We start from the raw sequence: 14,690 nt of genomic DNA, 5'->3' as shown, positions 1-14,690 counted from the left end.
GTAATTGACTAATACAGTAGCGGGTATTAAAGTCATTGAGTGCCAAAAGGGAGCAGGCAGCCGCTTGACCCTGAGCCACTTTGGACTAATCTAGCATTCAATCCAGCGTGTAATGACTGCTAGAGCTGTCAATCCTCTGGGCTCTCCTTCTGTCTCACACGCACCGACACACACAAGCGCGCGAGCACACTCTCTCAGCACGTGGGTGAAAAAGCACACTCCCAAACACACGCGCGCACCCTCACATGCATATATATAAGCAAACCTCTTATTCTCTGTGTGCCTTGAACGACAAAAGGGAGGACCCGGTAGAGCCTGCAAGACAGCTTGGTTGAAATGTCCCAGAGTTTCAGTGGATAAACCCAGGGATCACAGGCTATCCAGGTTATCTAGAGACATCATACTATCGGGGAAAGTAGGGTTTTTGGAAGGCCAGAGGAGTTTCTTTCTCCCCCTTCTGTGGCTTCACTTATGGGTGTTTAATACAAATGATTGCGGGAAACATGAGCTTTGGGAGGAAAGTTTCTTTGAGAAGGAGGCTCGTTATAGAGTGGTACGGGATGAGCAATTTGCTTAACCTCTCCACCCGGATTGGTGTAGGTGATCAATAGGTTTAATCCACACTGAAATGTCCATGAGGACTGAAAAGTGGAGAGGAGTTTAAAATTAAAGTCATCAATTATGTCTCCTACTCAAAGTTCTTTGGTCATTGTGCGACGTAGATTGTTTGATAGGACTGGGTATCAGTGGTATCATTGATATTTTTACTCTGCTAAATGAAGGCAGTTTATTACGCAGTGGAGTAAAATATTTTTAGTTTTACATTTATCAAGTTCCAGCTGGTTTTTCCATTTTCTAATTAATTCCTGCTCAATATAGTTCCCTGATATATGTCTTTGCATTTTAAGCATGCTGAATTTTGGGGATTTTTATCTTTTTTTTTTTTTTTTTTACAGTTTGATACGTTAAAACTGATAGATATCAAAAATCAATACAGTCTTGGCAGGTATTTTTCACTGATTATCAGCCGTAATGGTGGAAAACTGTTTGACTATAAAACTGTGTAACAGAAGGGTTTAAACTTAATGTAGGACTTTGGCCCGACTCTGTAAATTAGATTATTTAATGTGCTATTTTATTCTTAATGTGCTATTTTTGTTGCACGTTTTCGGTCACTTTTGGCCATGATATCACATATTTTAGACAGAATGGATGAACACACAATACAAACAAATTGTTCAACATGTGGTCTGGTGCACATCAGTGAAGCAGCATGCGATAAGACATTTAATGAACACTCCTGCTACAGTATGGGTGCCTATAAGGAGTCTGTCAACCATCCACTGACTCACTGCAGAGTCTGCGGCCCTATCACCACACAAAATGACACCTGTCACACTGCCTGAGCAGCAGCTAAAAAAAAAAAAAAAAAAAAAAAAAAATGGAGAAAAAATGGAGAAAAGAAAGCGATAGAAACAGAGGCACTTCACAACACTGTCATTGCCATTCATAATACGCATTGGCGTATAAAGAGGGCCATTAGGGGCCCCAACCTGGGAGCCATTAAATCATTTTAAATCGTTGTAACATCCCATTAGTGTCAGTGGTGGGACCACATAATAGTCTGTATTAGAGGGATAACCACAAGATGCTCCATTTGGACTGAGTCACACAGGTCCTCTCCTTTCCTCTCCTCTGCTGTGCCGTCCCTGTCCCCAGATCCTCACCTTCATCCTGAGGAAGTGAAGGGTCACTAGTGGCTGGAAGAGCCAGCCCAGACATAAGGGACCTGAGTGGGGTTTTCTCCCTTGTTAGCTGCTGCTGCTTTGAATCACAAGGATGAGGAGGCTGCTGAATAAGGAAACGCAGCGATACCACCCTGATGAATTAGGCATGATGCAGGTAGCCTGTAATAGGCCCATTATGCTGCCTTTAGCTGTGTCAATAGGATACAGGAGAATTAAACCTTGGTTGGCTTTGTCTGGGGGGAGCAAGAGTATATGTGTCTCTTTTTGCTGTGTGTGTGTGTGTGTGTGTGTGTGTGTGTGTGTGTGTGTGTGTGTGTACTATCATATGTGTGCTATAAAGTGGCAAGTTTGGTAAATAAATTATTTTATAATGCTAACAGTGTTAAATACAGCTGCAGAGAAATCACATAACTAAATGACACAATATTATTTAAAAGTTAATCTTAAACCTTACAGAGAGCAGTCCCACATAAAGTAGCACTACACATCTCACAATGCTAGATAAACCTTAAATGCTTTCTATATATCCACACAAGTAAGCTATGTTTACAGTGCGAGTTTATTCAATAGAATCAATAATCAAACAGGTAAAGCCTCATTGCAGTTCAACATGATTACTGTTCGTATAAATCACACAGGTGACAGAGACTCCTGTGACAATACAAGCCAAACCTGAATATATGTCAGGCTATTGTAAGGTTTGAGAAAAACTCTGTGTGAAATATGCATCTCTTCACTTCTTTCTCTATTTTTCTCTGCTGGATGATAAATAGCTCATTCGGCAGACCCTCGGTGTGCCCTCGGAGTTCTTAAAGGAACAAAGCCATGATGAATGGATCAATGCCAGCGGTCCAGGAAAACAGCTCTTCCGGCCGATAAAAAAGATTTGCCAATGACAATTGGGGGACAGCGGTGACCCGGAGAGTGGGTCTTTGGGGTACGGCCCCCCCAGAGGGGCTCCGGTGATGGAGCTCGGATCACCATTAGGGGGAAGATTAAGTGGCCCCGGCTTCCTCTCTCACTTAATTATACATGCAAGCCCTCTCTGTACGGCCCGCTGCAGCACCTCAGAAAAAGGCAGAGTGCTCCTTTGTCTCAGCCACCGGCCACCACTTTGATTGCTTATTGGCTGTCTCTCCTGACAACCGCCGGGCACAGAAACAACTCCCATTGGCCAAGGTGTCAGGAAAGCAGAGAGGGAAGGATAAAAAAGGGAGAGAGAGAGAGAGAGTAAAGAGAATAGAAATAGAGAGTTGGATAAGAGACAGACAGCAAGGGAAGATGTGCGTATTTAGTTTTCATTACACCAGGAGCTTGAAGAGGATGGGGGAGGAAAAAAAATGTCCTTGTCAGAATAGGAGTCTCTGGAGGTGCTGAGAGGCGTGCGGGTGCCATCCACCGACACTCAGCTGACAAATATGGAACCCCTCAAAATAGAGCAGTTCATGCTTGAAAACAATGGCTTATGAATAAACAACAGGGCCCAAGAATCCTGCTAATAAACAAAATGATACCACTAGGGACCTAAAAGGGACAGGAGGGGAATGAGACAAGTTCAGAACAGCCTCTCTGTTATATGCTAACAACATGCAGCCATCATTGCCTCAGCCCTGATGGCCTGGATGAACTGGACTACGATTTTCTTTACTCAACCCCTACAAAAAAAAAAAGTCCAATTGCTACAAACTGGGGCCTAATCTCTTTACCAGATTGTTGCAAACAATTTAAAAGGCGCTGATCAGAGGCAAGGCAAGGGTACCGTGTGGATGTTAAAGCGCCTAAGTGAATCTCAATGATGATGACTTCCATCCATAGCTTTCTGTGGTTTCAATTCCCAATCCATACCACATGCATCCAAGCTAAAGTGTTCCAACATGTTGACAAGAAAAAACTGCTTTCCAAAGTAACAGCAGAAACATATTTTTATATAAGAGGACATTCGAAAAAAAAAAATGGAACAGTGAACACACTTTTAAGATAGGGTTGCGCAAAGGACAGTGTCAATAATTAATCTTGCAGGCAACTCAGCTTCAGTGTACTCATCATGCTTTAAGAACATAACTGGAGATGCTGTTAATATGTAATGGGACTGCAGAGATGCTTCCCGCCCCCGGGTTTTCGCAGCGAAAAGGGAGAAATCAACATTTATGTCCTGAGGCAACCTCAAATCAAACGCAGATCGCCGCTGCCATATGTAGGAACATTTAAAATGGATTATTTGGTGTTAGTGGGTTAAATGCTAATCAATACGTGTTCCAGTGAAATCCCAATGGTCTAATCCACCTAATCACATACAGTACAAGACAGCTGGGGAAAGAATTGGGGATTTTAAAAGACAAGAGTACCAGTAAAGGTGGTAAGGTGTAAGAGAATCTATATATTGGGGATTTACAGCTATTCAGGAGGTTATATGTTTAATCAGTAAGTAAATGACATCATTCTTCAAAGATGGACTTCTAAAACCTCTGAGGTGAACGTCATATTAAATGAACATGTCACCTATCACTGCATAATAAGCTTTGACGTAAAAACCTTCCCGTTGACTTTCTATGGAAATGGCATGTATCACGAAGTTGACTGGGAATCGTTGCTGACATGTTATCTTAGCCACATTAGTTAAAATTGCTTTTAGGAGTAAAATCAATAATCAAACCTACTGTTTACTATTCAAGCAGTCAGAGGAATGAAGGGAATGTTTGGTTTAGGCTAAGAGGAAAGTTTGCAGAGAAAGTTATGAGCCTGCATTCACTTATTAGGATTTTTTGGCATCTGCATGGAAGTGGAGTAGCTCTCTAAATATTGAGAGGTTAACTAAGGCATGTCATTTTCAGAACATAAAATTCTATGCAATTCTGCATTAACATTTATGCCCAAAAGCTATCTATTATTAAATATAATTTGAGAATGATGAGCTGAAAGTGACATTAATGGCAGTAACAAGATTGATATACTTGGACTCAAACTTAGACACTAGCGGGCAGACTCATGTACGTGCACACACATGGGCACAAGCCTATGTATACATACACACACACACAGTAATATTGGATGGTGCTTCTTACCTGTATATTCAGTGTTACAGTCTAAAGCCGACACTTCATGCATTACAATTTCATAACCAGATTTAAAGGGAGGTACAAATTGACTACAAATAACTACTTTTAGGTGATTTAGGAAATTTGATTTATGGTAATAATTGTTTACATAATTCATAAGATGATTATCACATTACAGCGCATAAATTATAGTACTTTAATCATAATTCAAATCCACCGCACAGTCGTCTGAGGTTTATTTAATATGTATTATAATTAAAAATCAAAGTAAGCAGCAACGCTCATTTTGAAATGCTGCAAGACTAATCAGCGTCTGAATTCTATCATCAAATACAAATACATTGTTCCCGTCTTAACCAGAGCCGCAGAGGCACAAGTGAAATCAATAGGAGAAAAATCAATTAGAATGTGTTTGCATGTATGGATTGACACCTTGAATCATCAGTCCTATTGATCCTCTCCACTGTGATCTTCATAAAACCCATTTGTTCCATCTAAAGTTTGCTCATCCAGCCAATACGTTGTTCTTTCTCCTCCCCCTCTGGTTTGCATAAACAATAGTGGAAGGGTCATAAAGAATACATTATAAGATTTAGTGAAACATATACTCATTTCTTTCCAAACTAAATACTCTGTCGAGGAAAACAAAAAAAGACTGACAGAAAAAAAGTTCAAAAGGTTTGAAGATTAGAGTAGAAAAATGAGCAGATTTGTTGACAAAATCTGGTAACATTTCCACAAACTGAACCATGTAACATTCTGACAAATTGAATGATAATCCAGTCCTAAACCACCAACCACCCCACCCTAAAACAAAAGCCTCGATGAACATCCTTGTGACTGAACTGATTGCAGTTAATTATAAATTATGCAGTCATTGTGGGCCCACAAAAGAAGACATCCCCACTCTTCAGTCAGATGTAATTACCAAAGTCAGGCGCACTCCACTGTGTGTGATCCATCCCTGACAGCCAACGCTGACTGATGACCTTCCCGGGTAAAGACTCCCTCAGTTGGGTCGCTGAACACATGAGACACACCCCCCACCCCCCCCTCCTAAACTTGCTCCCTCCAACTGGGTCTTAAACATCTCAATACCTGCTCAGACACCCACGTGATCCATGGCGTTCAGGTACAAAGGTATTGACAATTTGAACCATCAAGCCGCCATGGCCAGTCTTGCCTATCATTCACAATAAAGGGTTTATCACTCCTCGTTGCTATCTAGGGCAAAGAAATATGACTCCCCGTCAGCGGATGGCAGAAGGGGTTGGGCTTTGGAGTAAGGAAGAAGGGGAGGAGAAGGCTAATTTGATACAGCTCGCTTGGCTTGCCATAATTGCTCCGTCACTGTCAGTCCTTGAGAGGCCTTCTCGCCGTACAATTTGGACACAATTACCGGCCGTTTACCAGTGGCCGTTATGCCCGTCGCCCCATCCACCCCCACTAAAAAACCCGCCTGTTCCCCCGTTTGGCCGGTGGCTAGGATGTGCTATGCCTCATCAAACGCGGATGCGGCCCATTAATGAACACTGTTAGCATTTCTCTTAAACTTCTCCTGCCTCTAATAAACATGCAGTGTTCCATGAAGGAGCATTGCCATCCTCATGACATGATATTTATTGTCTGTGCTAGTGGGAGGGTGCGGGGATGGGAGCGCAGAGGTGAGGGAGGGGTGGTTTCGAAGTGAAGAGAGAGATATATCAGCGATGAGTAGGGGAAAGGAGGGAGCGGGGGTGAACAAAGACAGATGAAGAGGAAACGATACAGACTGGAACATCTCTTTCTGCAATCACACCGTTAGTGGCTACCGCTGCATATACATATGCATTCACCTCAGGGCTGTATCAAATTTTTGCGATTTGAATTTCCACAATAAACACATCACAGAAAGGCTGCGATGTCAGCACTTTGTCTGAGCTATAATGAAGTCCTTATGTGCAATGTTTAAAACTGATATAAAAGAAAAAAGAAAAATGTATGAAAAAGAGATTTGAATCAACACTTGATATTCAAGGCTAATGCAAACAATTGTGAGTTCACTGCATCCCTGCAACTGCTTCAAAGTAAAAACCCTCCAGCTGCAGGAGGGCAAAGGAAGAAACATTGCTTATAAAGTGGAAATAGTAGCCGGTAAGTGACATACATACTGTAGAATTCGAAAATAACCGAGAATACAAACATGTTTCTTCTTAAAATTTCATTTTCAGCAAATACTGTAAGAACAGACAATTACAAAATGGATATTGGATATGTAAAATATTAGTGTTAGAGTTAAAGTAGAAATTTGGATTTGATGACAATGGCAAACAAAATTACTAATTTTCAGGTTTCATACTTGATAAACGCGCTGCATATTTTGTCATGCATGCACTCACTCAAAGACGCACACAGGTTTAAGCTCACACAATAAAGTCACACTCACCGGGAATGTGATATCATTCCTCTGCACTTTGACACCTGTTTTGTCGCAACTGCCAAAGACAAACAGAGAAAGCAAAAAAAAAACTGAAAAAAACAGAGAGTGACAGGCTGAAAGAACGAGAGAAACAGCAGGCGGACACCTGTGGTGTCCTAATGGCGCCTGTGTCCTCTAAAGAGACTCTCATTTACTCCTCTGGCCCCGGGGTGGCCCCGTGTGTTGAGGTGTGGGCCGTCGTTACTGAACGAGGGTTGGGGTTAGGGGGGGTCATCATCTATCATCGCGCGCCTGCCTCTGTTTCCTATTCTGAAGTAATTACACAGCCAACAGATTGGGAGGGGGTGGTCACAATGGCCATATACACACAGGCATAAGCTCATAGATACAGACACATAAATGCAAGCCGAAGCACACAATTCCTCATAAACATGTACAAACTATTAGAGAGAATACATGAAAACATTTAAGATATATGAAATACATGTACTGAAAAAAACAAAATACAAAAAAAATAATGTTTCATGTACAAGGAAAAACAAGATGATCAAGCATTCAGACAGTCAGTTGTGTTGTGTCTCCAGGGACAGTGGCCTCCACCATCACACACTCTCCCTGTCTCCTCACCTCTCAGACCTGTAGAAATTAATGAAGCCCAGTGCAACCGCAGTCAAAGGCACAAAATGGCTGCTCATTAATAGTCTGCTGTCACAGGGGCCGTTATGACACAGCTAGATATTAGAACAAGTTCAAATCAGGGGAGTGCTATTTCAAAAGTAACTGATTGTAAACAACTGATGGAGAAAAAATAGAGACTTTGCTGGAAATGGTCATTAGCTGAGCACATTCAGTGTTAAAAACATTATTGTCTTTGTAGTGTGTTTCTAACTCTATTTGCATAGCTTTAAAATCTGCATGAAAAACAGCACAATGCCTTTCTGCACAGCTGTCTAATGCAAAGGACTGTGAAAATGAACAAAAAAAAAACAACAAAAAAAAAAAACAAAGGGATGCAGACACAGACTCACAGTAAAACATGCACACACAAACTCATGGCACAAATAACCCTGGCAACAAAGTAAGACTTTTCATGTCTCTGCGGAGATAGGAGCTGGCATCGTACTAAGTGTTTTGGTTGCTCACCGAATAAACTCATTAATTTGCTTAATTATGAAACTCCCTATCAATTTCCTCTCCCTGGGAAATGTTCAGTGAAGCTATGCAACAACATAACACATTTAGAGGCTATGTTCTCCCTATCACATAATAAACAAACAGAAAATACACCAGGGCCTGATTAAAGGCCTTTACACTACAGAGAGAGTGAGAAAGAGAAGACAGTGTTTGTTTCTCTGCTCACAGATAAAATTGTTTCAGCTTGTTTTTGACAGCTACAGCTACAGACGTGCTGGCTATTATTGAGGGGGAGAGAAAGGCTGGTTGTAATAATTAAAGCACACCGCTAACCTGAATAAATTAATGCCTCCGCTGTGTGTGTGCGCGCAAACGTTTGTGTGTGTTTGTGTGTACGCCGATGTGCAACAGCACGTTCAGACAGGCTTTGTTCGTCCTGATTAATTTTTGTTTCTTGTACTGTTTGTATGCATGTGCGTGCATGCACGTGCATCCGTGCAAGCATGTGCGTGTGAACATTTTGCGTGTGCGATAAAAGTGATGCATGCTGTATTGTGATGGGGGAGCTGTTTGCTTCCTTCCCATGGCTCACAATTCTAATCTGATGAATACAAATTAAAAGTTTTTAAGCCTTTTCCCTTTTATTTTTTATTTTCCATCCTAATTACTAAGGAATAAGGGTTAAGACAAGAGCAAAACTTCTTATTAGACAGACTGCAACTAACACTCCAGCTTCAGGTTGTTACAGCAAATACAGTGCTTACCTGCTCCTATATCCAACATCTTCTATGTGCTGTAACTCTGCAACACTAAATACTATCAGGGATTTTAAAACAATACATGGACACAGCCATATTTTCACACTAATATGTAGTTGCCAGATGGTTTCTTGTGCCTATTTAGAAAATCTGAATTTACACAGCACTACTGGAGGGAAATCTGATCACTTTTATTGATCATGCAGAATAGTTTTGCACGTAAATCTTAATGTGTACATGAATCCAAACACATGATAGCTGAGATGAAGAGTTTTACTACAGAAGGAGATACCAATATTTCACAAAATGGTCATGTACTGATGAAATAATTGCTAGCTTAACAGAAAAACTTGATCTTCAATGTTAATACTTTAATATGTTTTCTAAAGTACTTCATTGACAAAACAGTAACTTTTTTACTGAAATGACACCCCTCACATGTTCAACCAAATCTTTCTCCCCTGTAAAGCCATTAGTCTGTGGTCCATTTACAACAAGCTCATCCCTTTAACCCACAGTGATGGAGTAGCAGTGCATTTAGCCCTGATGTTGACAATGATAGTAGAACTGGCAGTGATAACAGGAAAGACTGTAAAACACATTCACACATATGCATGCACTAGTACGCACATACAGAGTCTGCACGCTCACACATACATACCACTAACTACATCTGCAGTTAGTGGTATGTATGAGATACCCACATTTACCTGCACATGCACACACACACACAGACACACACACTCAAAAAAAAAAAAAAAAAAGAAAAAGGGAGGGGTGGGAGGCTCTCGTCAGACAGGGTAAATCCCATTATTTGGCCCTCATCCCAGAGAGTGAATTGAGAGTCAAGTAGGATGCATGTGGTAACCACAATGAAATTACAGCTGCTGTGAGGCCGAGCGCTGCTAATGCACCCCCATTGTGTCCTCGAGTGCATCTAAATAAGCAGGGGTAAAAGGCAGCCTTTGCTAGGGCTGCCCGGGTTACAGGGTGTGTGTGTGTGTGTATCTAGAAGTAAATGGAGGTCTGCCTGTGAGGGCTGTATTTAGGCTTGATGATGGGTAACCTGTGGGGACCACCTGATGCGGCTTTGTTGCATGTGGGTTTGCCAGATTGAATTCAAGTGCGTGCGTTTCTATGTGCGGGTCCAGGATATTTTCCCTGTCCCACTTAAAAAGCCAATGATTCACTGTCACTGTCTACCTGTCACACGGTGCCTACAAATACTACGGCGTGACAGTGACATGCAGACAAATGGAGCAAAAGCCCTTTGTGATATTTTTACCAGTAATCACCTGTATTCCTTTGGTTTATGTGTTCTGTAGTAGTACAGGACTACAACCAGGCTGTAGATCACAGGCCTTTGCTCCAGGACAGAAAGAAAGTCTTCTGGATTTGCCACTCTCTCACAGCCCAGTAACCTTGAGGGGGGTGGGGGGGGGCGAAAAAACTGAAGGAAAAGGAGGAGGAAAAAAAAGGGGGGAAAACACTAAAACTGTCAGTTGAAGATGCAAAACAGAGATCCGGATCTATCCATTATGAATGAGATATATTTGAAAGGTGGAGGCCGAATATGAACAGTGAGGAGGAGGAGGAGGACACTCACTTACCCCCCATACCCGGCAACGCTTAACCCTCTCACAACCCCGAAACCCCCCTCCCACACCCCACATCCCCATCCCTTTCCCCTCCGCACAAGCTCCGGTCCATCAACAAAAAGCCTTTGTACAGTCAACAGTGCTGTTTTTATTCATGTTACATTTATCCTCAGAGCTGTCCATCAGGCACGGCGGGGACGGCTGATCTAAAACAGAGCCTTACACTCATGACAGGAGGATAGAGCCGTAACTCTGGAATGCTAACCTCTACCGTTATTTGGCCCGCAGAGAGAACGGGAGATATGGGAGATAGGGGGAGGGAAAAAAAAGAGAGATACACAGCCTAATGACAACTACAAACACAGACGTACCTTTGTTCCAGCTCTATAAAACAGCAGACTTCAGTGGGATTGCTTTAGCTTCCATGGGCCCAATCAAACTTGTGTTATTTAGACTTCAAACATGGCCTCCAAAGAGAGACAGGGAGCGAGCTAGGTGTGTGTCTCTTGCTAATAGCTGCTAGCATGATTCGGTTAAGCTGCTTATTTCCGACATAAATAATGCATCCAGGCAGATGCGCTTGACTTTAGTTGAATATGAATCGCTTGCGTGATTGACACCGAGGTTTGTTGAGCGCCGAGTTGATTCTACAGTCTCACCTTTGGAAATAGGCCTGTCTCATTTAATATCCCCTATGTTAACATAATTATGACAACCAGCACTGATTCATGCATGTGTCTGTGTAATATCCATGACAAAATTAGGCTACTATTTTTTGAGGGGGGTGGGGGAACAGGCAGGGTAGATTTTAGTAGAGTATCAAAGGCAACTAGATTGTCTGCCTGTTTAACAGCTAAGCCAAATCAAATCAGAAATAAGAGGACTATCTTCAGTTTAATTCTGGATACTTTCACAAGACACCCTACTTACCCACCCACCAACCCTGCCCCCTCTTAGCCCCCTTTTTTACAGTCATTGATTCCAATCAATCAACGCTAATTAAGCAGGCACCTATACACATATATGTCATATGCTAATAGGGTAATGATATGGGCATTTAGTTGGTGCTTTAATCTTATGCTACTTGCAGCTAACACATAATGACACTCTCTACCCAGCCATGGGAATATTTATAAGAGACCGCTGAGAGCATGTGGACGGACACACACACACACACACACACACACACACACACACACACACACATACATACACAGATTGGTACTTCACACTGCCTCACTGTATTAAACCTTATTTACAAGGCAACAGCTATAAACTATTACAGACACGGTGGTGGAGAAACCACATTAGGTTCAATGGGCCAACAGCATGTAATCCAAAACAATAAAATGTAAATTTGAGTCAATCTCTCGCACTAAAGAATAGCACACATGGCTCATCTGCAAACAGATGAACATCTCTGTGATACAAGATGTTTTCCCCCCATTCTGTCTCTTTTAAGACCTTGGCGCATCTAGGATGAAATGTTTCTCATTTCATTTTCTAATCCCCCCTCAGTGTTAAGGTGCTGTGGAAAAATATATTGCAGATTCCTTCCCTCGCTTAATCCACAGCCCTCCCCATCCCAGCAAAAATTAGCACAGTGAAATGGCTCACAGGCTAGTGTGAGTCACTGAAGAGGCAGTTAATAAATAAATATCCATGATCTGCCAATGGTGTTTATGTTTTTTAGCATTCTAATGCAAACCCCATCATATTTCATATGCTCAGATGTAAATTTCATGTGTTTAATCTATTTATTACGCATTTCCAATTCATCCTGCAGTAAAAACACAATGACAATCCACAGTCTCTTATACCCAACATGAATGTGTTGTATGATTCTTATAGGCTTTTTCGCTTTTGTTGCATTTCATTTTCATTAGACAGTATGCAGTGCAGAGAGTCAAAAGTCACGAGTTAGCTTTAAACTCATGGCGTCACAAATACATGGTATGCTCATTCCCCTGCTGAGCCAGCAGGATGCCTCAGGCCGGTGTACTTTTTCCATGACAATACTGTAGAGAGGTGGAGAGGTTCAGGAGGGAAAGGAGCCTGAATCTGTTCCAGCAGGAAGCACTTCACTGACTATGCTGAGTTGTTATGACGGACCGGGGCCGTGTATGGAAGACAATTTGACATACAGGAGTTCAGATTTTCCTCAATTAAAAAACAGTTCAGCTCAAATATTCACTGTGATGACACGTTACAGTGTTGTAAATTATGAAGAAAGCTCTATTTTCTAATGATACCAAAAAGTTCAAAATGTGATTCACTACCATTTGGTAGACATTTCATCCAAATAGAAACCAGAGCCAGACAGATTTTAGATACAACAGCAAATTTTTCTTAGGATGAAAGATGCATGTGTCTTTTATATTATCTTCCTATTTGGTTTATGTTGTTAATTGTGATGGGTTCTGAAAGATAATTAAGTTTACACTCACTGTCACAGTGGAAGTTAAGAAGCACTGCAGGGTCCACATTGTTAGTTCTTCTGCTTATTCTGAAAGACAGTCAAGGTTAAGGGAGAGCAAAGGTAAGATAATGATTTGACAAGCAGTAGCATAATTAAAACAGACATGCAGAAAAGTTTTCTGACTTCACAAACACTACAACTACTCGTAAGTTCTGTCCTTGCAAGCCCTTACTCGGGTCTTTGTTGCTGATAACAACCTGCCTCGGTGCAGCTCATCTCCTGCGCCACTGTGTTGTGTGATATGCAGAAAGAACCTAAGGTAAACTCAGTGGTGTTTGTAAGGGAGTTCTCCCTCCTACTCCCAAGTGATAATTATTTGATCTTGTTTAGTTCATTATTCATCTTGAGGGAGCTGGTTGTGACTTGTGGATAAATGCCATATGAAAGGCATTGTGCGCCGAGGATGCATCCTCACTTTTATCTTAGCTCCCAAAACAGATCAATTAGTAAAACTAAACAGTAAATTATTAATCACATTGCTTTGTGTCCCCGTTCCATCACCGGAAGAAAACAGTTCATTAGAGAAGGGGGGGCGGCAGCATGATTGAGAGGGCCTTTAAACCGAGCTGATGCTGTGTGAACATTTGAAGAAAAAAGAACGAAGAATTATCAAGCGTGTCCATCATTCCAGGTAACTTCTAAACCCCACCACCGCCACCGCCCCCCCGTCCCTCCTAAAATGACGTGCACTCATAAAATGGGGTCAAGCAGTGGAGGAGTTCAATGTCACAGCCATCATATATGTTGCCCGTTGGGGTGTGTGTGATTAAAATAACACACAGGGATGTTTCATGTCATGGTGAGCAATCAGACCATATTTGCAAAAATATTCAGATCAGATGAATTTTAATGAGGTGTACACTCGAGGGGGATACCGCTGCCAGAGCGCTGGGGATAGAAGGTAGAAGCAAGCCCGTCCCCTTATTTGCCAGAAGACAGCAAGGTACATAAACTTTTTTTTTTTTTTTTTTAGCTCTCCCTCTACCCTTAGATGAAAAAAAAGAGACAGATCCAAATTCAGGGGTCCACTCAGTGTTCAGATTGCTCTGCTGTTCTGAGTTGGGCAATTTGAATAAATTATTCCAGATAAAAAAAAAAAAATCGCTCAGTGGGGTTCATTTTGTGAGAAATTATATTTTCGCAGGAAAGGTTAATTTTGAAGGGAACTTGAATGACTGGGAACTGGGGGGGGGGGGGGGGCGGCAGAGGGAGTGAAGGGAGGAAAGAGAGAGAGTAGAAGGGGGAGAGAGAAGGAGAGAGAGAAACAGAGGCAGAGAGAAAGAGAAATAGAAGGGGGAGGTGGGAGGGTGGGAGGGTGGGGGGGGGGCATGCTGCACCAGGAGCATTGGGCGTCAAGGAGGAGAAGGGGTGAGAGAGGGATGGAGGGAGGGAGCAAGGGAGGGAGGCAGTTATTAAAAGCGATTGCATTGCCTCCCGGATGTCTCAGGAGAGCAGAATCAGTGGAGATGTTAAACCTTGCTTGACACCCCAGTTGGAT

At 42.0% G+C, this 14,690-nt stretch overlaps 1 protein-coding gene across 1 annotated transcript in view; it reads right to left on the bottom strand.

Annotated features, from left to right (window-relative positions):
- Positions 1-14,690, bottom strand: part of mdfic (MyoD family inhibitor domain containing) — a 216,173-nt gene that overhangs the window by 87,133 nt on the left and 114,350 nt on the right. Inside the window, exon 7 of the mRNA XM_067582220.1 lies at positions 13,161-13,219. Within this exon, the coding sequence (XP_067438321.1) occupies positions 13,161-13,219 (59 nt within the window). The remainder of the gene's footprint in view (positions 1-13,160; positions 13,220-14,690) is intronic.

Source organism: Thunnus thynnus, chromosome 23, assembly GCF_963924715.1.
Source record: "Thunnus thynnus chromosome 23, fThuThy2.1, whole genome shotgun sequence".
Lineage (NCBI taxonomy): Eukaryota > Metazoa > Chordata > Actinopteri > Scombriformes > Scombridae > Thunnus > Thunnus thynnus.
Note: the sequence above shows the minus strand (reverse complement) of the source record. Positions and strands in the feature narration are given on the sequence as shown.